The sequence below is a fragment of the Chenopodium album genome, chromosome 4 (genome assembly GCF_948465745.1).
Source record: "Chenopodium album chromosome 4, dcCheAlbu1.1, whole genome shotgun sequence".
Taxonomy (NCBI): domain Eukaryota; kingdom Viridiplantae; phylum Streptophyta; class Magnoliopsida; order Caryophyllales; family Amaranthaceae; genus Chenopodium; species Chenopodium album.
In genome coordinates, this window is record NC_137837.1 from 256,560 (window position 1) to 283,085 (window position 26,526).

The 26,526-nt window shown below is 40.7% G+C and overlaps 1 protein-coding gene across 2 annotated transcripts in view; it reads right to left on the reverse strand.

Moving 5' to 3' along the window:
* Nucleotides 1-26,526, reverse strand: part of LOC145628344 (mediator of RNA polymerase II transcription subunit 13-like) — a 41,721-nt gene that overhangs the window by 12,592 nt on the left and 2,603 nt on the right. For both annotated transcript variants that reach the window (XM_081680628.1, XM_081680627.1), the window contains exons 10-19: nucleotides 25,322-25,400; nucleotides 24,879-25,202; nucleotides 24,318-24,377; nucleotides 20,936-21,185; nucleotides 20,004-20,243; nucleotides 17,417-18,778; nucleotides 16,134-16,401; nucleotides 14,136-14,268; nucleotides 13,555-13,642; nucleotides 13,314-13,392 (exon numbers count right to left, since the gene is read on the reverse strand). In XM_081680628.1, coding sequence (XP_081536754.1) covers nucleotides 13,314-13,392; nucleotides 13,555-13,642; nucleotides 14,136-14,268; nucleotides 16,134-16,401; nucleotides 17,417-18,778; nucleotides 20,004-20,243; nucleotides 20,936-21,185; nucleotides 24,318-24,377; nucleotides 24,879-25,202; nucleotides 25,322-25,400 — 2,883 coding nt within the window. The remainder of the gene's footprint in view (nucleotides 1-13,313; nucleotides 13,393-13,554; nucleotides 13,643-14,135; nucleotides 14,269-16,133; nucleotides 16,402-17,416; nucleotides 18,779-20,003; nucleotides 20,244-20,935; nucleotides 21,186-24,317; nucleotides 24,378-24,878; nucleotides 25,203-25,321; nucleotides 25,401-26,526) is intronic.

Consider the following 26,526-nt stretch of genomic DNA (forward strand, 5'->3'; position numbering starts at 1 on the left):
CTTAATATGGGTGCCTTGTAAACGGTATAACTCCCTCCAAAACATACTCATAAAAATCTTGTCACGATCCGAAACAATTGATGAAGGGAACCCATGTAATCGCACCACTTCCCGGACAAATAAATCAGCTACCTTAAGAGCATTAAACGGATGTTTCAAACCCAAAAAATGGCTATACTTGGGCAGCCTATCCACGACGACTAAAATTGAATTCACCCCCTTAGAGAGAGGCAGCCCCTCTATAAAATCCATGGTGATGTCGTCCCAAACCACCTCCGGAATCGGAAGAGGTTGCAACAACCCCGCGGCAGCCTGTTGCGACAGCTTACTTTGCTGGCAGGTGGTGCACTGTCGCACATACTCACTTACCTTCTTTCTCATTCCCGACCAGAACCAGTCACTGGCCAATCTCAAATAGGTCTTCACTTCCCCTTCGTGACCTCCTGTGGGCGTATCATGATACTCCCTAAGCAGAGCAGTAATAAACTTGGAGCTCTTTGGGAGGACTACTCTGTTTTTATACAGAACACGATCCCCCTCCAGCTTAAAACCTGGATGATTGTTAGGTTCACTTCTCAGAGAGTCCCGCAGCCCACACAACCATGGATCGTTTGAGAGCTCCCTCTCTAACTCGGCCCAATCCACTAGAGGTGTGGATATCAAGGCCCCGAACTGGGTTGTTACCTTTCGCGAGAGAGCATCAGCTACTCGATTAGATGGGCCAGGCTTGTATTGGATTTCGAAGTCCATTCCCATCAATCTCCTCATCCACCGTTGGTATTCACTGCCCACTTCATGTTGCTGATTTATGAATCGTAAACTTTGTAGATCCGTTCGAATAATGAAATGCCTTCCCAGCAAATAATGCCTCCACTTAGTCACTGCCAAACTTATTGCCATCAATTCTTTCTCATATATAGACTTGGCTTGGTTTCTCACCCCTAGAAGCTTGCTATAATAAGCGATCGGTCTCCCTTGTTGCATCAACACGGCGCCAAGACCAAATCCCGAAGCGTCTGTTTCCACTACCAATTAAAGATTAAAATCCGGCATACGCAGCACCGGAGCACTGGTCATGGCAGATTTAAGAGCTGAAAAAGCTTCGGTTGCTTCCCTTGACCACCCAAAGCCATCTTTCTTCAATTGAGAGGTAAGTGGCCCGACAATTTGCGCGTAGTTGGCCACGAATTTTCTGTAATATCCGGTTAGAGCGAGGAACCCACGCAACTCCTTCAAACTCCTTGGTTCCTCCCATTCCATGATAGCCTTCACCTTGTCCATATCCACGGCTACCCCTTTTTCCGATATCACATGACCCAAGTAGGCCACCACCCTCCTTCCGAACTCACACTTCTTCAAATTCGCATACAACTTGTGATTCTTCAATACCTCCAACACTACCCGAACATGCTCCTTGTGCTCATCTTCCTCCTTGCTATACACAAGGATGTCATCAAAAAATACAACACAAACTTTCTCAAATATGGTTTAAACACTTCGTTCATGAGGGATTGGAAAGTGGCCGGGGCGTTGGTGAGCCCGAAGGGCATTACGAGGAATTCGTAGTGCCCCTCATGAGTGCGGAACGCCGTCTTATGGACATCCTCCGGCCTCACTCGTATTTGATGATACCCGGACTTCAAGTCTAACTTGGAGAACCATGTAGCTCCATGCAATTCATCAAGTAGTTCATCTATGATCGGAATCGGAAACTTATCCGGCACGGTCTCCTTATTCAAGGCCCTATAATTGACACAAAACCTCCACGAGCCGTCCTTCTTCTTTACAAGGATCACCGGACTTGAGAACGGACTAGTTGAGGGTTGGATGATTCCGGCTTGCAACATCTCTTGTATCAATATTTCGATCTCATCTTTTTGTATTTGGGGATACCTATAGGGTCGTACGCTAATTGGATCACTCCCATTCTTCAAGACAATCGAGTGCTCGTGATCCCTTTGGGGTGGCAGCCCGGAAGGCATCTCGAAAACAGATTGAAACTCACCCAGCAAACCCTCCAAAAATGTTGGTGTTTGACAGGGCTGCTGACTGCCTGCCTCCAATTCTTCCACCTCAACTCTATTCATCTCCACCATAATACCTTGTCCTTCTTTACACAAACTCCTAATCATCGCCTTGAAACTGACCCGAGTAGTTTCGAGTGTCGGATCGCCGGTGAGAGTGACGGGCATTCCCCCCACCGTGAACTTCATAATGTGCGACTACCAATTAGTAGTCACTGACCCAAGCTTTTCTAGCCACTGCACACCGAGAATAACATCCGCATTGCCAAGCTCAAGAGGTAAGAAATCTTCAACAATGGTGACTTCTCCATTGAGCTTCAACCGCACCCCTTTACATACCCCATGGCCTTTAATCACCTCCCCGTTTCCCAATGCCACTGCAAAATCGCCCCCTTTAGTCACCGGAATCCCCCGTTTTCGAACCACCTTCTCGGCGAGAAAATTGTGGGTGGCGCCGGGATCAATCATCACCACCACTCCTCCGCCGTCGAGCTCTCCCTTTAGCTTCATTGTCCTCGGATTCGAAATCCCTATCACCGAACACAGTGAAACCCCCGCTAATTCCTCTTCTCCGACCTCCGCCTCATCCTCCGACGTTGTCTCTTCCTCCCCCGCCACCAAGAGAACGCTCAATTCTTTCCTCTTACACCGATGTCCGACCCCCCACTTCTCATCGCATCTAAAGCACAAGTTCTTCGCCCTCCTCTCTTGTATCTCCGCCTCAGTTAGGAAGCGCGTGTACCCAGACCCGCGGCTTCTCCTGATGTTGAGTTATTTTGGTTTACAGATGCTTGAGATTCAAGGGGTTTAGTCCATGTTTTTGCTGGACCTGTATGACTAGGAACCCCATACTTCTGGATCAATCCGGATCCACTGGGTTTAGTTGGGTTAGGAATAGAAAATAAACTTTGGGCCGGCCCAAACTTAAACCCGGTGGTCAAAACCCGCTTTGACTGATTGACCCGATTCTTTTCCTCTATCCGACCCGCAAGTTCCATAGCACCCTCCAGGTTAAACGGGTTTAACATCCGGAGCTCCGTTTTCACCTCCTCTCTCAGCCCGTTGATAAATTGCGCCAACATCACCGCTTCTGGGAGTCCATCTAGCGGAGCGGCTTTCTCAATATAGCTCCTCCTATAATCCTCCACCGAACCTCCGCCTTGACTCACCGCCAGCCACTGCTCGTATAACGACCCGGAGTGTGAGGGTCAAAATTCGTGCAACAACCGCTGCCTCAACTCCAACCACCCCGCGATTGGTCTCCTCTTCTTCTCCCATTGATACCACTTCAGGGCGGCGCCATCGAAAGCCACCACCGAAGCTTCAAGTTTCTCCTTCTCAGTCAACTGATAAAAATCAAAAAACATCTCCGCCCTTGCTATCCAATTACCGGGGTCGACTCCTTCAAAAACCGGCATATCTAGCTTACGGTGTCTCCACTGTCTTTTGTCATCGCCCCCGCCGCCGCCCTGCCACTGCCGGAATTCCCGCGGCTCCTCGTCTCCACGATTTTCGCCTCTCCAACCCCTCCTAAAGGAGCTGCGCACCTCCTCGTCTCCGTTGTGGCTTGCCTCGGCGTCAAGGTTGAGAATGGGCTGGATGATGGGCGGTGGTCGGTTGCCCTGGCCTCCGGTTGTAAGTTTCCTCAGCTCTTCTCGCAATTTTTGATTATTTTCCCTTTCTACCGCCGCCATTCGCTCATGGTCACTCCGAAAACGATCCACTCTCTCCTCCACCCGGGCGGTGGTCCTCGCCAGAGCCTCCTCCGTCCTTTTCCTCTCCGTCTCCAAGATTCCGGCCACCGCTGCCTGCACAGCCCGCTCTATGGAGCTCTCTTGCGTCCCCATCTTATCAGCAATACTCTTGAGATGGGCCTCTTGTGCATCAAACCTCCCCTGAATCGCTGTGAGTTGTGTGTCCAGGGTCTCGAGTCTGCCTTCCATGGCATCAACCCGAGTCGTCATACTCCCCACCATGACCGTACCGCTCTGATACCACTTGCAATAAACTAGGATACTTATGCAATTTGTATAAGATAGTAAAAGAGAAATAGAGGAAAGCTTGAAGGATTTGATTGAAAATGTAAAATAACGGCTACAATGTAGAACAGAGTACTACAATTCTTGAGAGACTCTACTGCTACTACTAAGCTATTCAAATAACATCCCAAAACATGCCCCTCACTATTGCATTGCATATCCTTATATATCCAGCTTTCTCCTACAAAAGTACTCTTTACATTAAAATTCTTTGTCATCTACTGACAGCAGGCTCTTCACCCCCCAACTTAGTGGAACTTTAATTTCCCTTGTCCTCTTCCTGATACAATTGTTGCAGCCCTTCACCTTGTCCCTTGTCCTTTTGCTTGTGCCTCCTCGCATAAACCTTGAGTGGTTGCTGCCCCTTTTTTCGCTCCATTGCAGTTGGCTTACTAGAGGCCAAACCTGCAGAGTTTCCTATGGAACAACATCACAGGTTGGCCTTAGCGCAGGGTGAGTATTTGCATGATGTTGAGAAATATCGTCGCCTCATAAGGCGTCTGATCTATCTATCAGTGACGAGACCGGATTTAGCATATTCTGTGCACATTTTATCACAGTTTATGCAAACTCCCAGGATTGAGCATTGGGAAGCAGCTCTGCGAGTTGTGAGATACTTGAAGAAGAGCCCGGGACAGGGAATTTTGTTGAGATTTGATAGTGCGTTACAGTTGGAAGGGTGGTGTGATTCAGATTGGGCAGGTTGCCCCCTTTCAAGACGATCATTGAGTGGTTGGTTTGTGCTACTTGCTTTGTCCCCAGTGTCATGGAAAACCAAGAAGCAACCTACAGTTGCTCTTTCTTCATCGGAAGCAGAATATCATTGTATGAATGCAACGACTTGTGAGTTGAAGTGGTTGAAACGCCTACTTGGTGATTTAGGTGACAGACATAAACGAACAAAATCCAGTGTTTAGTCAGTCTGCGTTGTACAATGCGCAAAATCCAGTGTTTCATGAACAAACAAAACATATAGAATCAGATTGTCATTTTGTTCGGGATGCGATTACAGATGGAACGATTATACCTTCGTATGTTCCTACGACGGTTCAGTTGGCTGAAATTTTTACAAAGGCTTTGGGAAAAGCTAAGTTTGATTTTCTACTTCGCAAGTTGGGCATTTGTGACCCGTATGCTCCAACTTGGGGGGGTATTGGGATAATATCAAATATGTGAATATTGTTATTGTGATATATTGTGGTTATCTTAGGAAGTTTATCTTTACAGAATATTAGGGTATGCCTCCTAAGTATATATATTGATGTAATGTGGCCGTAAATGATATATGAGAAATATACAGAGTATTGAGATGAACTCTACTTAACAAATGTTTTCCACTTTTCCACGGATAGTAAAGACAATAAAATGATAATAATAGCAAGAGTAATAAAGTACAACTTTAAAATACGAACAATTGAATTAAAAAAGGAAAAAAAAGTAATGGTACTGTGATTGTGTAGTACAGCTATACACAGAATAAAGAGTCTATCACGTGCCACAACCCTCAATTTACACATAAAAAATAAAATAAATAAATAAATAAATAATTTTTAAAAAATAAATAAATAATTTTTTTTTTTTAAAAAAAAACTCTCTTAAGTTGCCGACTGCCGTTTCCAAATACTACTCCCAAAATCCGGAGCAAATTCCATACCCAGATTAGTAACGGGTTAGGTCGACCTCGGTATGAGGCCTAAATGACCGTCAGAAGTAACACACATCATGGGTACCCCAACAAAAATATTATTCATATTCTATAATTGAATAAAACTTCATCAACGTTAGAGAACTTCTCCTTATGCATGTCACTCATGAAAGGTACTTCCTCCGTTTCTACTAACTTTACTAACATTAACTAAATTAACCTCATAAAGTACAAATAGGGGCAACTAAAATGTCATATTACTTGATCCATACTATATTTGGTTAGCTTTTGGTAAACAAATTCACTAAATTAACCTCATAAAGTACAAATAGGGGCAACTTTTGGGGTAATGAAGTAAACCACCAAGGGGCACCAACTACAATTTCTCTCTCCTCTCCTTAAATATTGAGCCAAAGGCTATGGGTCAAGAAAAAGAAACAGATTATTTGGATGAAGATAGCAGCTAAAATACACTGGCAAAGTATCTACAACGCCAAGCATTCACTGGCATGTTACATCATATAACATATTAAAATCTTTATGAAGTATTTACGAATTAAAAACAGGGGACAACAAATGCTACCCAAATGAAAATTCAGTACTAATACTAATACTATGTGATGGATCCAAATTTAGGAAAGCCCATTAAGGTTTATCACCGTAGGGCCAAGAAGGGTCACGCTGACCAACTGGGACAAGTTCACAAGCAAATCAAACTCAACGTTAACCAAGGGGAAGCTGGACATCATTAGAGAAACAGGAGAAGCAACAGCTTTTGTCAAGAAAGCCAATTCGGGAAAGAGACAAGCTTGAAAAGGAGGAGACACCACTTTGATAACCATGGCAAGAGAGTTGTTATTTCCAAGTATTAGAAGTCAACCGATATTAGTTTAGGGCAATGTTTATTGCTTGAGTATAAATTGTAAGGCTTGTAGTAGTAGCCACTTATCCAGAAAATTTGAGAGAACTTATTGGAGATTAGTAGCCTCAAGCTACCCTTTGAGATTGATAGCCTAAAGCTATTATTTATGTTTGTAATCGTTCTTGCTTTCGAATTAATTAATCGATGACACAAGCTTACCTTAAATTAGCCTAATCTCTTAGTAAATTACCGTGTGAATTCCGATTCCTTACAACTTGATTGAAGTCGATCGAAGAAAAACTGACTGACTAAGACGCCTCCATTAGACGCCAGTGGCAGAGAGCCGAGCCATGGCTAACACCAAGAAAAATATCAACGACCACTTCACGGCGCTTTTCAAAGTGGAACGGAAACGACAGGAAGAAGATAGGGTGAGGCTCGAAGGCAGGGTCGATTGTTTCCGAACCGACCAGGAGGTGCAAGACAACATGGTGGTGAGGGAACAAGAAAAGTTTTGGGAGGAGATACGCGCGGTCATGGCTGCGGCCGCTGAGCCAGACTACCACCACCTCCACACGTAAAACCGGTGATCGGAGAAAACAGTGAGAGCATTGGGGAAATGAGGTGTGAACGCCAGTACGAGGAGAGTTCGGAATGCCGGAGTGGAGGAGACGAGACCCGCGAGGGTGGCCGGAAGAGGGTGGTAGCGACTGAGGTCGGTGGAAACATAAGAAGCTTGACATGCCTGTGTTTTATGGGAAGGATCCGGATAATTGGGTGATGAGGGACAAGATGTACTTTGATTTTTACCAACTCTCCGACGAAGATCGCGTAACAGTGGTGGCGTTTGACAGCCGACCCTACAGTGGGGAAAATCGGCAATTGCCCTACGCATGCTGGATAGACTTGCGTTGCCGGTGTTTAAGGAGCTCTAGCCGACGAATTCAGGGTCGCTCAAGTGGTTGGACGTTCATCAGACGGCTACCATAGAGAAGTATAGGAAGAAATTTATCGAGTTAGCATTCCCCTTGATGATATTCCAAAGGAGATAATGAGAGGCCAATTTAATGGCCTAAAAGAAGAAATCAAGGCCATGGACCTTGCGGAAAAATTGAAGAGAGAGACCGGGTAAGCAAAGGGAAGGCTAGTACGGGCCCACGGCGTGGTGGGTCGAGCTAAGGTGCCAAGCACGGGTGGAGCAAGCAGCAAAGGAGGCAGAGTGCTTATTTCTACTTATGGGCTAACTACAAGTGCGGGCCAAAACCGCATCCAAGACTGGTGAGTTAAGGCACGCCAACACAAGTAAGGCTTCCAAGTTTGTTAATGAACCTCGAAGACTTACCAAAGCACAACTGCAAGACCGTGGAGCGAAAGGACTATGCTTTCTTTATGACGAGCGTTGGGGAATCGGGCATCAGTGTAAAAGGAAAGAGCTGAGCGTGTTGATGGTGGCTGGAGAGCTGGAGGTGGAAGGGGAAGCCGAGAGGGATGAGGAAGAGGAGGCAATGGAAGTATCATTATGCTCCGTGGTTCGGTTTACCAATCCGAAAACAACGAAGCTTAAGGGTCAAGTGCATGGGAAAGAGGTGATCGTGATGATGGATCCCGGGGCCACACACAATTTCTTATCACTTTGTGTAATCGAGAAAGCAGAGCTGCCTCTTGATAAGGGGGGCGAGTTTGAGGTGTCTCTAGGGATCGGAGAAACCGTGAGGAGGAGTGGCGTGTGTAGGGGGGTGAAGATCCTTACCCTTGGGATTGGCAATGTCGACGTGATTCTTAGGGTGCAATGGCTTGAAAAGTTTGGAGCGGTGACCACAAATTGGAAAACTCATATCATGAGTTTTAGCATTGTGGGGGTGCCGATTACCTTGGTGGGTGATTAATCCCTCGACAAAAACCAAGTGTCCAATAAAGCTATGATCCGCAACCTTTGTAAAAATAGAGGGGGAACGCTTATGGAGATAAACCGTGTAAAGGTGCAGAGGGAGCCGAAAGAGGAGAGCGTAGTGCCATGAGAGAGATGATCGGGAATTTCAAAGGGGTGTTTAAAATGCCCAACGGGTTAACACCAAGCCGAAACCATGAGCATGCAATTACCCTAAAGGTTGGTAGCACCCCGGTTAATGTGAGACTTTACTGCTATCCCCAAGCTCAAAGAGATGAGATTATCAAAGAGATGTTGGATGTCGGCATTATTAAACCATCTACTAGCCCCTTTAGTAGTCTGGTTTTGCTTGTGAAAAAGAAGGATGAGCCTTGGAGATTTTGTGTCGACTATCGTGCTCTAGACAAGAAGACGCTACTGGCTAAAAATCCTATTCCGGTAATAGATGAGCTTCTTGATGAGCTCCATGAAGCGGTGGTCTTTTCAAAGTTGGACTTGAAGTCCGGGTATCATCAAATTCGGGTGAAACCCAAAGACACTCACAAGTTGGCATTTAGGACTCATGAAGGCCACTATGAATTCCTAGTAATGCCTTTTGGGCTTACTAATGCGCCGGCTACGTTTCAATCTTTAATGAATGGTCAATTTCGGCCATTTTTGAGGAAATTTGTGTTGGTATTTTTTAATGAAATTTTGATTTATAGTAGGAGTGTGGAACATCATGCAGAGCATGTGAGAATTGTGCTCGAAAAGTTGGCCGAAAATAGATTGTACGCTAACCTCAAGAAATGCAATTTTGGGCGTGCCGAGGTCGCCTACCTTGGTCATGTGATTTCGGCCTATGGGGTTGCCATGGATGGAGAAAAGGTGGAAGCTATCTTAAGGTGGGACCAACCCAAGAAATTGAGGGAGCTACAGGGGTTCGTAGGGCTCATGGGATAATATTGCAAGTTTGTAGTAAGCTACGCTCAAATTGCAGCACCCCTCACATCACAATTAAAAAAGATAGCTTTGGGTGGTTGATGGAAACGACAAAGGGTTTTGAGGCACTCAAGGGGGCCATGATAAAAGAACTCATTCTTGCTATGCTCGACTTCACCAAAGAGTTTTTTGTGGAGATCGATGCTTCCAGGTTTGGAGCAGAGCAGGAGCGGTAATGATGCAAGGTGCAAGACCCATAGCCTACGTTAGCGAGCTATTAGAAGTAAGAGCTAGGGAGAGGTCGATTTATGAGAAAGAACTTATGGCCATATGCTTGGCAATCATGAGATGGAAGCACTATCTTGTTGGAAGGAACTTTGTAGTGAGGACCGATCAACAAAGTGTTCGCTACATCACACAACATCGAGAGGTGTGCGGAGAGTATCAAAAATGGATGAGGAATGCTCTATCCTGCATGGATCAAGGAGTTAGGAGTTGGAAGAGGAAATTGAAGCTGATGGATGGCTAGCACACATCAAGAAGGGTGAAGAAAGCCCACTAGGCTTCCACTTAGAAGGCCAACGGGTTATGTTCAAAGGGAGGATAGTCATGCCTAAATCCTCTAAGATCATCCAAATCCTGCTCCATGAGTATCACGACACCCCAACATGCGGCCACGACGGAGAGGTCAAAACATACCTCCACCTTGTCGTCGACTAGTTTTGGGTCGGAATAAGACGAGTCGTGGGAGATTATGTTTGAAAATGCAATGTTTGAGTCTGATGGGGTTGTACAGCCCTTACCAATTCCGGCATCTGGAAGAATATCTCCATAGATTTCATGCAGGGGTTGCCGGTGTCGAAGAGGATTGACTCTGTGTTGGTCGTGGTGGACCAACTGTTGAAATATAGCCATTTTATTGGGGAGCGCCCTGAAAGTGATTGATTACTTTGTCCGGGAGGTTGTTTGGTGCACGGGTTTCCCTCCACCATTGTCTCCGATCGAGATCGGGTATTTATGAGTATATCTTTCGGCGTGAACTTTTCAGATTGCAGGGGACTCACTTGAAGAATAGTACGCCGTATCACCCGCAGTCGAACTGCCAAACCGAAATTGTAAACAAAGGATTGGAGACTTACCTCCACTGCTTCATCGCCGATCAGCCGAAGAAGTGACCGAATTGGCTGCATTCGGCAAAGTACGCCTATAATACATCGCCCCATATAGCCACCAAACTCACGCCGAAGTTGTGGCAGATTGGTCATGGGCACACGCCGGTGGACAGGTTAGAGGAGTTATTGAAAGAGTGAGATGGAATTCTGGATGAGTTTGAGAGTTGATCTGTTAAAGGCTTAACAAGTCAAAAAGGAGTATGCAGACAAGAAACGCCGTGACGAGCAATTCAAGGTTGGGGAAGATGTGTTCTTGAAGCTCCAGCATTCCGTCAGAAATATTGGCCAAACGGCCAAATGAGAAGCTAGGAACACAATTCTATAGACCCTTTCGAGTGCTCGAGAGGGTAGGGAAGGTGGCGTAAGATTCATCATGTTCCTCATTTCACAACTCAAACGCGTTGTAGGGACGGCTCCGGTAAACCAAACTATTGACATTTGAGATGGAGCTGGTCGTGGACCTCAAAGAGGTGCTAGAGGTGCGCCCTAGCTGAGGTTCTAATCAAGTGCCGCGGCTTGCCCCAATTCGAAGACACCTGGGAGGACAGCACCACCATAGCGGAGCGTTTTCCGTCTTTTCACAATGAGGACAAGGTGAATCTAGAGGAGGCGGGTAATGGGATGGAGCCGAATTTGGGTCATCCCATTAAGATTTATCACCAGAAGGCCAAGAAGGGTCACGTTGACCAAGTGGGATAAGTTCACAAGCAAATCAAATTCAGAATTAGAGAAACAAGGGAAGCAATAGCTTTTGTCAAGAAAGCCAATTTGGGAAAGAGACAAGCTTGAAAAGGAGGAGACACCACTTTGATAACCATGGCAAGAAAGTTGTTATTTCCAAGTATTAGAAGTCAACCGAAATTAGTTTAGGGCAATGTTTAGTGCTTGAGTATAAATTGTAAGGCTAGTAGTAGTAGCCACCTAGGATGCATGGACACTTCATCCAACTGTCGTGTCCGTGTCGGACACCGTGTCAAACACCGACACCTGTGGGACACACGACGACACGTCTCGGATCGTATCCTACTATGATATAGGTTGTTCAACTTTTGTATTGAGAAATTTTAAGTAGTGTAAGATAAATAAGGTACTTCCTTCGTTTCTAAATAGATGACCCATAGCTCTTGGGCACACATTTTAAGAAAGAAGAGAGAGAAAGTGTTGTGAATAGCTTAATAACTTTATTAGGTAATAAAGCATAATTAATTAACCCACTATCCCAAAACCCCACATCACACCACCGACACTAAGATACATTGAAGCCAAGAATACTTCATCCTCCCTTTTGCCGTCACGCGTCACTTCCATGACCACCTCCCCACCATAATTCCTCTCTCCTTTAACCAAGGTTTCACCTATTACCCTCTTTCTCTTCCATCACATCTACCCAATTCTTCCTTTCAATTTCCTTTTTTCATCTTTTTCTTCTCTTCAACCAAAAATAAAAAGTGGTTGGGTGAAAGTGGTGGTGGGTTATATATCTAATAATTAGAGGGTTTGAAGAGAGAGAATATAGAGCTAAGGTACGGCGTTGGCGGTGTTGTTGGGGTGATTATTTTCAATAGTGGGTATGTGATTTCCGATGAGTAAGGATCGCAGAGATGGATAATCAGTGCGTAGGATACGATTTATGGTAAAGGTAGCATATTTCGGTGGATGATTTCCAGTGAGTTGTGGGTAGCACATTGTGATGGATGGTGATTTTCGGAGAGGGTAGTGGTTGTACGGCGGAAAGGGTGGTGGTATTTCAAGACGGGTGGTGGTTTTCGGTGATTTCCGGTGAGGGTGTGATTCCGGTGTGGGTGGTGGTTTTAATGGAGAAGGTGGGGCTTTAATGGAGAAGGGTTGAAGGAGCAGGGGATTTGGGGGTTATTAAGCATATAGTAAGTGGGGCCAATCAAGTGTAATTATGTGAGTTTGTAGATAAAAACTTTTCATTTATAGTATAGGTCAAGTATTGTGACATTTCCTTTTTAGGAATGTTGGCCATCTAAATAGAAACGGAGGAAGTAATTGTTAAATGATATGGGTGCCTTCATATTGTTAATATGATACTATATAATCTTATGAGAGGACGAAATTACAGATATATGGTCAAATTCTTTTTTTAAAGTATATTTTATGATTTTTAACATCTCGTACTCGTGTCCCTTATTTTGAGATACACGTTTTTCCATATCCGTTTCGTACTCGTATCCGTGTTCGTACCCGTTCTTGTGCAACCTAGGTAGCCACTTATCCAGAAAATTTGAGAACTTATTGGAGATTAGTAGCCTCAAGGTACCCTTGAGATTGATAGCCTAAAGCTATTATTTATCTTTGTAATCGTTCTTGCTTTCAAATTAATTAATCAAAAAATCAAGCTTGCCTTAAATTAGCCAAATCTCTTATTTAATCATTGTGTGAATTCCGGTTCCCTACATACTAATAACTATAACAATAATACCAAGGGGGTCTAACTGTCGCACATATGTTCACTAGGATAGGCTTTGCTATAGCTAGAGGAGTGGGGGTCCAGTATCCGCTTCCTACTAATTTTTTATAGGTAGCATGATTTTTTATTATTATTATTATTATTTTTTGTCTGTTTTTGAGGAAAAAAATAAATAATAATAATAATAATAACAGTAACAATAACAATAATAAAATAATATTTTCACTCACCACTTCCAAGTTATTGAAAATTGGAGCTAGAAGATAATAATAAAAGCGAAGCTAGAAAATTGGAGCTAGAAGATGAGATACTAGTATTTTTCACTCACCACTTCCAAGTTCTTGAAAAAAATCAGCAGCCATCATAGTAAGGGAATCGATATTTGGACAGACAGCATAATAAGACACCTGCCACCAAATAAGGGTTTGAAATGACACCAAGAAAACATCAGACAAAGATTAAGGCCAGTTTTGTGAAATTGGTTTTTGTAAAACACAATTATTCTAATATTTTAGATTTAGTGGAATATGACAAGCCAATTTCCATCTAACAAACCTCTAGTAACTTACATGTTTTTGAAAAGCATACGGCTCAAGTGGAGCCTTTTCCCATAACTGTAAAGAGCTTGCTGATGTCTTCAGCCAATCATCTTGGTACCTACAACACAATTTCATGTTATCCTAACAATGGAGATTATTGAATTTTTTTGCCACCATAATTAACAAGTTACATTAGGCAACAATTCCATGCAATCAACTTGAAAAACCGTCATCTTTCTACCCCCAAAAAAAAAAAAAAAAAAAAAAAAAACCTTGAAAGACCATCTCCTAAAACAATATGAAATACTAAATCGATATATATCAACAAAATTCTGATTATTTGAAAAGGGGCAATTGCTTGTAAATCGATATACTAAAAAAAAAAAAGGTTAACCAATCGATATACTAAAACAATATATATCAACAATATGAAATACTAAATCGATATACTAAAAAAAAAAGGTGGCCAATTCTTACATTAACGTAACCAAAAGATACACATCTACCTAATGATAAAAGGTTAACCACATTAAACACAGAAAACAAGCGCCGGAGAGGGGGGGGGACAAGTCCAAAAAAAGGAACGAGAGCGAGAGTAATCAGTTGTATACCCAACAAGTATAGAAGTAGATGGAATCACAAGCAGAGAAGGTCTCCTCCGTGATCGCAGCTGTGGCTCTGACTCTGACATGCAGAGCTCCTGGTTAGACCTTTTATGACCAGTGTCATCCCCTTTACTCCCATCTGATAAATAAAGAGATTGGTAAAAATTATTGTCATACAATAAGCTTAACCAGCGCTTCAACAGCTAACATTAACTTCACCGATTAGATCTACAGCTTTATTTTTTTACCACAAAGGTTAGTTTAGATAAGGCTCAATAAGTACAAATCAGGGATATTAAGTTCATTTTACAATTACATGCCCAAATAAATGTACGTAAGGGCCAATAGCTAAGATCAGAATATACAGGTCTGCAGGCAGAAAGCTTTACAACAGACCTTATTATGTTGGATATTTCAAAACTAATTAATAAAAATCATTGACAAGTAAAAGATGAAACAACCGCCATACAGATTTATAGTTCCCTCCTTGAATATTACCCATCCCAAATAATGTGCCAACCAAATCATATTGCACATCCAACAAAGGAACTCATTAATCAATTGATATAGATAAAACGAAATTGAAAGCCTCACAACATGACAACTACCATAAGTCCATAACCCAGACCTGCTTAAGGTGAGGCAAGGGGCCCTAAGATCATGAATAACAGAAAATCTACATCAATTCAACAAGGAACTGGCTATTTGTCCCAGATCTCAACCCCCCCCCCCTGTCCTTACAAAAAATATATATATAGAATGTAAGCCCCTCACACCCCCCCGCCCCCCTCCTTCTCTCCCTAAAGAAAATAGAAAGAACTAAATTGAAAGCCCCACAACATGACAACTACCATTACCCAGACCTTCTTAAGTTGAGGCAAGGGGCCCTAAGATCATAAACAACAGAAAATCTGCATCAATTCAACAAGAAACTGGCTACCTGTCCCAGATCTCAACCCCCCCCCCCCCCTCCCCCTCTTTTTCTCTCCCTACAAAAAGTTCCCAAGGTGCTGATGAATGATAACATTGTGCATTGGAACTCTGGATAAAATTATGTTTATCTAATACTAACTTCCTTCAACTGTGCATCTCACTATCAAATTTCCCAGCCACCAAGCTTCACTGCTACTAAAACAATCCACCATGACAGTCAGCTATCCTAATTGATCAAAAACCTGAGTTACGTCAGAATTCCACCCAATTAATGCTTAAATTTATTAATCAAGTTGTCTAGTGAGTACAGTTGAGTCAAATTCCACTGGATCTGGAGAATTTTGACAACACCAGCCAGTCCAAATCTCCATTGTTATCATTCCGTGACTAGGATTCCCAATTTTTAACAATTCATTTACTTTTCATCTTTGTCTGAAAGTCTCTGGACAACTTTAGAACAATTAACATAGTACAGTAAGTACACTTTTTAAAAAGTTCCTCAGCAGCCTTGCATGGTCAGGAAATTTTGTACCCATTATTTAGTATTTGAAGGATTTCCAACTTTTGACAATTCAATTAATTTTCATCTTTCTCTGAAAGTCTTTGTGCGTGTTAAGAACAATTAACCTAGTGCACTGTTTTGATGCTTTGAAAGCCCAAAATGTTATTCAGCAGCCTTGCATTGTCAGGAAATTTTGTACTAATCTTTAGCATTTGAAATGTTACGTGATTCCAGCAAAGCACAGCACCAGAGAAAATAGAGACAACAACAATATGAGGAATGATTTACAACTTTCTATAACCACCAGTGGTAGCTAAGAATATTTTCTTACAGTTCTTGTTAGCACTAATAATTATGCACGACAATGGAGAGCTTAGTAGTTCACAAAAATATTAAAAAAAAATTAAAAAAATAAATAAATAAAATTAACTAAGGTCAAATTAATTTGCAGGAGAAAAAGACTTGTAAAGCTTTGAAAACAATTAACAATTACTAGAAAATACAATTTCTATAAATATTGACCACCTAAACCGTCCCAGCATAGTAATGTAACTATTGTAGAACTTTACCTCTCAAACCAGATGGCATACCAGCAGTGGATTGTGACGGACTCACTGGGTCGCTCACAGATAGTGCTGTAGTAATAGATGAATCCCTATATTCACTTAAAGTAGATTCTGCAGATAATCCTTCGCTTGTAGTTCCTGCATCTGCTGAAAGTGATCGGCCTTTGCACCAATCGGTAACAAATAAAGGTCCATCTGAGGAGCCAAATGCAGATTTCAAAGCTGTTTTGACATCAGACAGCAGCAAACTTATCACTGATGATGTCTGAACCTGAAAGGTTTGGGATGCATAAGCACAAAGATGAACCAAGGAAAGACACAATTTTTAGAAAGTCATACTCCATTTCACTTTAACTATAATATTATTTTGATCCACTTCTAATAGCAGGTCAACTCGTCCAATATCACCATTTTTATGTTTAACTAATCTGAGGGGCCGTTTGGTTCGCGCGGGGGAATCGGAATGGAATGAACAAAGGGAATGTAGGAGAATGGAATGAAACCCTTTCCAAGTACTGTGTTGTTTGGTTTTCAATAAACAAAGGGAATCACCACCACCACCACAGATCCCCTTTCTTCACTTTTCCAGCCACCAGGAGCCACCCCACCGCCCAGCCATAACGTCGACGGGAATCGGCAGCCCTGGGCGCACCTCCCCCACCCCTTGCAGCCCCTAACCTCCCCGAAAAAAACTTCCACCACCACGCAAAAACCCTAGAAAACACCATCCCTCCACTTAAAAACGCCGGCCGACCTTCCCCCCACCCTCGAAACGCTAGCCGCTAGGGTTTCAAGGGTGGGGGGAAGGTCGGCCGGCGTTTTTAAGGGGAGGGATGGTGTTTTATAGGGTTTTTGCGTGGTGGTGGAAGTTTTTCCAGGGAGGGGAGGTGTTTTCGAGGGGAGAGGTGAGGGAGGTGTACGGGCTCCGGCGAGTTGTGGGGGAAGTGCGACGAGTCCGGCGGTGGGGACTAGGTCCGTGGCGAGGTGGTTGGGCTAGTTCCGGCAAGTACAACGGTGGTGGGTATGGTGGCTAGGGAAAGGGAATGGGAAAGTCTAGGGGGGTGGGGAATCAATGTAGACTAAAAATGGGTGAACTCAAAAATAAAAATGGGTAAAGGGAATCAAAAAAGTGACAAACAAACAACAACAAAGGGAATGATATCAGTTCATTCCGATTCCCTTTGATTATTAACCCCAACCAAACAGCCCCTTAATATCCATGTATAATTACAATTAAACACAGGGAACATATGTCATGCAGAATAGCAGATATGATCAATACTTACATCAGCCGACACAGGGTCTAGCAGATCTACGCCAGCAATATCAAAAGAATGGCAAGAAGCTAAAATGCCACCACAACCCGCATGAGCCATATGTGGCCCGCAACAAAATCCCCGCCTACACTGCTCTTGTAATGCAAGCCAACTGTATGGACCATCAACATATTCACCATCAAATGCAACATCAACAAACGAGGCAGCTTGTTGGACAAGCAATGGCATGGCATCAAGAAAGTCTTGAAGTGGCTGTCTTTTCCGATATGAAATCATTGCTTCCTCATTATATATTGGCTGAGATGAGGAAGGAAAAACCTCAGCAGTAGGTGTAATTGCAGGCTTTGCAGGTTTAGACGTCCCGACAGAGCGCCAAACCCCAATGGGTGCATTAAAAGGGCTATCAAGCATCCCTCCATCAAAATCACCAGCAATTCTAACAGGTATGGCATCCTTCTTCCTCAGTTCAGATTTACTAGGAAAATTGTCAGGTGTGCCACTCAGATCACCAGGCAATTGTCCCAACCCCATGTTGCCAATGGATCTGTTGCCGGCAGTAGAGGCAGGATTACCAAAAGGCAGTAATGTATGTCTTATCCTGCACATAAAAGCCTGGAACATAAGGCACTCAAGTTCAACAGAAGGGACTGTTCGCTGAGATAGAAAGAATTGCTTGGCACTATTAGCAACTTCATTAGTCATATCCTGAACAGATTTGACAGTACTAGAAGAGTTGAACCCAGAAAACAACGATAATGGTGCCCCTTCAGAAGAAGTTACAGTACTGTTCTTAATAGACATTGTTTCTGTTAGAGTTTGACCTCTCTCTATCTGAGTGTACAATTTTTGGAGATCAGAACAAATATCATGTTTGCCAGGATGTATTCTGGAGTCAGCAGCCAGAGAAGGATTTTCTTCACGTCCTTTAGTGCCAGGAGATGAAGGTGGTGTTGCCCCATAAACATAATTACTACCACTTGAATTCAAACTCTCAGCTTTCTGAGATTTTGGTTGGTATGGACTTCTAAAAACAGTTGAGGAGAGCTCACTTGAAGGGGTCTCAACTGCTCCATATTCTGGGGCAAAAGTCAGTAATGCTTCAGCTTTCAATACATGATCAATCTCACCATTTGAAGCTGCTGATGCACAGCTCACAAGACTAGCTGAGTTACATTTTGTGGCTTCTTGAATATTACTAACACACTCTTCCATCGCTGTTGAAGGAGAGTGAAGGCTTTCAAACATTTGGAAACTTGCAGGTAAAAGCATTGGATCCTGAACATCCATTAGGGTACCAGAAGGACTGCCACCTACATCTCCACAATCTTGCCCAGAATACACATGTGCCTGAGATTCTGCAGTTCCTGGGGGCTTCCCCAACAAAATAGGTGGAGACAAGTTTCATTACATAATGTCAACGTGTTTAGTATCAAAAGTAAGAACGAACAGAACCACACTAATAGAAAAGCATATTTCTTTTTCTAATAAAAACAATAGCAAAGGTCACATAAAAAGAATACACAGGATTTAAGTGCAAAATTTTAAAACTGTATGTAAATTTATTTAACTTTTACTAAAGATGCAGCCTTTTTAAAATAAATCTATGGTGCATCTTTTGGGATGAAAACAATAAATACACATTCAATCCATATCCTTCACATCTTCACCTGTTCTTATTTTATTACAACATATGGTTGTTCACGGTTATCCAAGAAAACATTGGCCAGTAATAATTAAGAGAGAGAGTGAGAGAGAGAGAGATAGTTGGGTATACTAAAAATACACATCGATCTTAATCTAACATGATCTCATACGGTAATACATATTACTAAATAATAACACAATTAAAAACATTCAGTTAACGTTGAAGATGTTTGACCACCAAAAGGCAAATTTTGCAATGTAAGAAAACAAGTTAAAGAAGTGGCCCATGTTGATTTCCAAACACAGCCTTCAATATAAGAAATGTAAAAGGCCAAAAGCGTCACAGTTTCCAAGTCTATATGTCTGATTTTATTGTCTTCTATCTAAACAAGATACACATTTACCGACATCTTTTATAACTCTCATGTGACTAAAACAGTATTCACTAAGCTGTGCTCATTATTTACAGCCAACAATAACAATCTTAATGCCTCCTAGAAGGTCATGAATAGCATTATACTGATTTGAACTCACTTAGAAGTTGGAACAATAAACCAATTCAAGCCTTTAGACCCAAACATCCATTAAAGATATACACCGTGAAATATTGACAAATACCTTATCTTACTACGACTGTTTTTCCAAATCAATACCATCTGACCCAAAATACTTAACCCATTTACCTTGTGCTTATTTTGCAGTGACCAAAATACACATTAAAAAATAGCTTACATGATAATATTCTTCTTATATAACAGTGCAAAATATTGTAAAAGCTGATGATATTTGACTTTGAAAAAAAGCATACAGGTAAAGTATTCTGGAAGGAAGGAGTTTCTAATATATCCAAACCAAAACACAAGTCCATTTAAGGAGCAGCACCCATTAGTGGTGAATGGTTATAGATATATAGACGGAGAGATCATAAAACCTGCAATATAAAAAAAAGTACCTCTCCAAATGGCAATGCATCATTTTCAAAAAAGTCACCAAAATCACCAAACTCGGAGAGAAGGGCTTGTATATCCATGCCCCCACCTCTGTCATCATCATCCCAGTCCCACTCAGACCCAACATGATCATCTGTGACTCCAGGGATGCCTGAATTGCTGTATTCATGTTTAGGAACATTTCCCACAGTACCGGCTTGAATGTATGAATCATCTGCTCCTGTACGAGGACGTTTTGCACCCTGTTTTGACAGTTCATCTTCATAATTTGAACGAAAATAATACAAAGGCAGAATAAATTGCTCACAATGCCTAACAAAAATCACTCAACAAGGTACATTTTGCCTTACACCAAATAAATCTGTCATTATATTGTTACTTAGCTGTGTACATCCACTAGAGCAAAGTGAGCTCTAAAAATTATGAAAGGTACTATCAGTCTTAAATAAAAGACATATCAGAAAATTGTAAAAGGTACTATATCCACAAAACTGTCATTATATTATCATCTACCTGAGTACATACACTACAAGTCTTAGTCAACAGCTGAAAAGACAAGCAAACATGAAACTGGCTGTGTTAAGCATGACACTTCAACTAGCATATAATCCTCTTTTGCAGAAGAAAAAAAACAGAAAGGACACCTAAACTATAATTAGCATAACCCCTCATTAACAGCTGCAAGCCACAAAAGATGAAGAGAGGGGGGGGTGTTACACCCAACCACCAGACCACTTTTTACAAAATCCCATCATTTGATAATGCATCAAAATAAAAACAACACAAAAATAGATACATAGATCACAATCTATCATCTTAGTCTGCCAAAGGAGACCAACAAAACCGAGAAATAACCAAAAGTGCTAAATGCACAAAACTGACTTAAGTAGCGCCACTGTTTGGACAAATCATAAGCAAAATGATAATGTCTCACCTGTTTAGGGCCATTAGTATCCATGGGATCAACGGAAGATAGGCCTGACTGTCTTCCAGTTAAGGAATCAGCATCACCTTCAAGGTCACCAGACGTTGCCTTGGCTCTACAATCACTATCACTTGAGCTGCTGCTTATGCTACTGATACTACTATTATTGCTGTTGCTGCTACTGTGTAATCTATGCTGCAAGCTGATACCATCAGATTCAGACCATGAATCATCCACGTCGTCTGTCTCAGAACCGCAGCTGTGAGGCAGAGAATTTGAGAGATGGCAATTACAAAAAAGAAAAGAGAGAGAGAGAGAGAGAGAGCTCCGAAATCAAATCCCACCAAGTTCTTCATGAATTCAACAATAAATTAAACTACTTTAGGCTGATTTCACCAATAGGTATGCAACTAACTTTGATTCTCTCTTCGCAAGAATACTCATTCTCTCTCCTCAAGTAAACTCCATTGTAGATCATATATAGCAAGAGTCTTCATCAATTACTCTTAAATCCAACTAAATTTGGTTGAAATAAATAACATTATTTACCTTAAACCTTATGTTATGCATAACTTTTGACATATTCTAAGGAATTTTGCGTTCAAGTTTTAAAGTTTAAATTTATTGTTCAATAAAAATGGATGCATAAGTTCAAAAAAATAATTTAAACGGATTTTTCACCAAATACCACTGAGTTTTAACAAAATTCACCAAATACCACCAACTTTTTTCAAATTCACCAAATACCACTCACTTTATACAAAATATCACAAAATGCCTATTTTCTTAACAAACGTTAGTCTGCCGTTTGTGTTAGTTTACTAATTTACCATATACCACTCTGATAAAATTAATTTCACCATATACCCAAATCTAATAACGGCTACTTTTTTTTTAAAAACAAAAAAACAAAAACAAAAAAACTAGTCGTTGCCATTTATAACGGTCGGTGAGTTAAATTTAGATGGTGCAAGGGTCATATTGAGCAAAATGTTGGTTTGGGTTATGAATTTCAAAGTTGGCTAAGCGTTTTGCTCAATATGAATTTCTAACCCAAACCAACATTTTGCTCAATATGACCCTTGCACCATCTAAATTTATCAGAAACATCACACTTGTAATACAATCTTTGAGGATTTTTTGCCGAATCGAAGCTCCTAATTGCAAATTTCCTTCCACGTGAGTACACTTTGTTTGGCACTCTCACATATGAAGATTCATAATAAGAGGATGACGAATTAGAGTGTGTGGACATCTTTGCAAATTAACTAAGGTGTGGCTGTACTTTACACCCCTATAGGAAGCTACTTTTATACACAAACTAGCCGTTAAAGAAAAATAAAATAAAAAATTTAAAAAAAAAAAAAGTAGCTGTTATTAGATTTGAGAGTGGTATATGGTGAATTAAAGTTTATTAGAGTGGTATATGGTGAATTAGTAAACTAACACAAACGGCATACTAAACGTCTGTTAAGAAAATAGGCATTTTGTCATAATTTGTAAAAAGTGATTGGCATTTGGTGAATTCGAAAAAAGTTGGTGGTATTTGGTGAATTTTATTAAAACTCAATGCCTCAATGGTATTTGGTGAAAAATCCGTAATTTTAAAGTTCAGAAAACCAACAAATATAGTTGAATTCTAGTATAAAAATGACTCAAGAACAAAAATTAAAGATTTAATATGAAACAAACAATTAAATTGTTGAAATTCTCCTATTTCAGATTAAGTAAAGATTAAAATTTCTCAACCATAGATCTATTTCGAATACATGAATTGAGAAAAGAATCAAGTAAAAGAAAATATGAAAAAGATTTAATAATAAATAATAAAAAAAATTAAAATAAAAAAAAAATCATCTCTACTATCAGCACTTATCTTTTCTAAATTTACTAAACTTACTTTACCTTATCAGAACTTATTTTAGCCGTAATTTAAACTTAGGTAACCCTTATTAATCCTTATTAGACTTATCTGAACTTATTTTATTTTTCCATAAATAAGTGAAAATAAGGTAAACAAAATAGGTCATAAGTAAAGGGAGAGTAAGAAGTAAAATATTGGTGTCCATAATATACATGCCCAAAATACCCCTTGAAAATATAACATGAAAAGAAAGTTAGGGAATTATAAAATTACAATAATTTGTAGACCTGACAAAATCCGAAGGATTTGACAATTGACAATTAATTGATTTACTCTAGAAAACATTTTAAGACATTAAACATTAACAAAACTTGAAAACTATAATAGATAATCCAATTTCAATATTTAATTATGTATATTGTATTTCATATTTAAGTTGTATTTACCCAAATAATATTCATACATAAGTTTTCCAAGAAATACGATGTATAAATATAATACATGATAAAAACAGTAAAACTATATGATTATTTTTATGATTATAGTTTATACAAAACTTTAAGCACGCATCACGTGTATGAACACTCAAGTTCATGCGTGTGCAAGCGTACGTGAGTGGGTAAGAGTGTGCATAAATAGACCTGGACCGGAAATCCGGTCAGGTCTCCAGTCTATGTAAATCATTGATTCTGGTCCAGTCAACCTGGTTCCCATCTTATACAGAGTAGTGGAGTACTAACGGGTTTCGACTTTCTCACCTTTCCAAAGAACTTTAAAGTTACTTCATAACTTCTCTCTTCCAGATATGAAAACTACTTTTCTTTTCTTTCACTTCTTATACGGTCAGAGTATATCATCCCCTTTCTCTGGCCTCCTTCAATCAATCAATGGCTCATAAATTCCACGTTCATCTTCCCCTCAAATCTCCACTTTCACAATGTAGATAATGAAATTAACCCACTGTCCTCTCTCTCACGCAACCCCTTCTCCTCCACTTATAAGTTTTAAAAAATTTCTATCTTCTTCTATTCATGTAATACTAAGCATAAATATATACTCTTTGCAAGATTTTAGCTCCAATATTGTATGTATTAAATTAAAAATAGTGACATTAACAAGGTATTTCATTTTGGTAAATTAAATGTTGTTGTTTTTGGATTTAGGATCCACGGCATTGCTGAAACTTTTTATAAACCGGTCCAATCTGGTCAAAAACTGGACCAGACCGTATAAACTGGTTCGGACCAGAATCTAACCTAAGAAAATCATGAATTTCGGTTCACGTCTGAGTTCTGGACTGGTGCACAGTCCTCGGTATATGTGAAAAATAATACAAAAATGCCAAACACCACACCAGCCAATATTATGGACATTAAGTAAAGATGTCTCTTTTACTAGTAACAGAGTTTTATAAAAAAAACCTTCTGTGACGCGAGAAAAAGCATTTAAAGTTCAGGTATAAAACGTAAAACAAAACTGGAAAAAGAAAAGAAGAACACAGTGTTAGAACGTTAAGTTGGGACTAACCAATGCATCAAGAGAGTTGAACCAGACAGCGACAGCCCCGTCCAATTTGGTAGCCAAAATCTACAGAAATCAATGGAAAATGATTGGTGGAAGAATGTGACTATTAAGAAACACAGACACAAAACAGAGATGTTTGCCCAAGTGAAAGAATGTGACCATCAGGAAACAAAAAAAGATAAAACATAGATGTTGGCCAGAAATTCCTCACTAAGTCAGTAAAGTCACTATCATTGTGCCTAAGCAATCACAGAATCCTTCTGGCCATTCGACAAACTCATCATAATATCATATCCATCAAGTCAACAAACTACAGAAAACCTTTTTCTTTCTTCTCCATATTCTATTTCAGCATTCTAAGACTTTTGAAATAGAGAAACTGAGAAAGCAGGAACTTATTTGTGATCATCATTCATCACTCATCCCTATCATTCATCACTCATCCCTAAAAAAATTATTTTTAGGGATGAAGGTATAACCCATTAAACACCCTTACATAAAATATTTTTTATGCAAGGAAAATGAACAATAGGTCAGCACAGAACTGTAAAGTGATTAATGCACCTTTTCAAAAAAGATCTTGCATATGATGTTTGCAAAATTGGAACAAGAACCGCCTCAGATGGATATATGAAAGTCTTTTCAAAATTAGAAGCATCGCCAGTAAAAACCTTCTGACTGCCTTTAGCAATAGAGGGGGATCCAGATGTTGGGCGGTTGGAGCAGTTGATATTTGAATTAGGCAAATTCACCTTCTCACTTCCAGAAGAACTGCAACCAAGGGTAACTTCTAAGTAGTAATTCTGCCCCCCCAACTTGCCACCAGACGTGTGAGCAGCAGTATATGGTAAACCAACTAATCCAGTTGAAGTGTTTGATGCACCAGGCCTAACCACAAAGTGGTGACAAAGATACAGGGTCAAATTTAATAGGATTCAAACTATACATTTGAGCAAGAGCTGTGAGACCATAAAGAAAGCTAATAGAAAGCATCCCATGTAGTTTACCCGACAAACACCTGCTTCACAAGATCACTTGAACAGCACCCAGTAACCTTGCCACACATTCCATGAGGAGAGACTACAACTGCCATAACAAGATATTTTGACATCAGCACAAAACAAGAGGTTGAAAAAGTAAAGAGCATACGTCAAGTTGAAGTAATGCCCCCATAAATTGCATGACGAAAACAACAAGAGCACATTAAAAAAGGCACACAACTGAAAAGTGAAAATGGATTGGAAGGACCATACTGCATCAGCATTAATACATAACATACCCCTCTAATTGTCAAAACTTGTAGCTTTCAAAAGAATTGGTCTACAAATGACCTCCTTTGGATGGCTATTGAAAATTGACTTCAGTTTCTTAATACTCCATACCTAATTGAGAAGGATGCTTACCATGAGAATTACTTCTTGATGCCACACAAACTGATTAGCTGTAAATTAACTCTCAAAAGATGAACGGAAGACAAGCTGCTAAGAATGTAACTAATAGCAAATTGGTTTAGTTTAGATACTTTACAGGACATATGTAAAAAAGCCCTCTAAGCACATTGGGAGTAAATAAGTTAATGTGTGGAGAGATTCAATAAAGAAGAGGTCATTGGAATCACGGGAGAGGACTCCTCCCAAAGATTAGAGCTCACTAACACAAGGAGAGGCTCTAAGTGGGTGTTGTTCCAGATTGGGCTTTCTGTGTAATATAGGATTGAGGAACCTCGAGAGCGCGCGCGCGCACACACATACACACACACACACTCCTCCCTTCCCTGGTGCTGGCAGAACATTTGTGCTTTCTACGCAATCACCAGCAACTAAAAGTAAGGAAATCTACTAAAAACCTAAACTAAAAGAGTCATGAAAAAATACCAGGTGAGCAGGAGGGCAATAAAGCCAATATCACAGTCGCACACACAAAGAGGGAAACATATTCTACCTAAAATATTTTACATTTGAGGGAACCAAAATAAAAGAAAAAAAATTGTATCAAGCATTAATAGATGCAAGATTTAATTGCAAAATGCGACACCGCAGTGAGGCCAATTTATGTAAAAGCTAGACTAACAAAACAACAGAATTGCTCACCCCATCACAGTCAGCTTACAAAAAAGTCAAGTCAGAGTGCCCATTGTTTAGCAGTGATGATATATTCAGGCTACTGAGTAGCACAAATGCTCTATAAGAAACAGGTAAAAGAGAAGACTAGA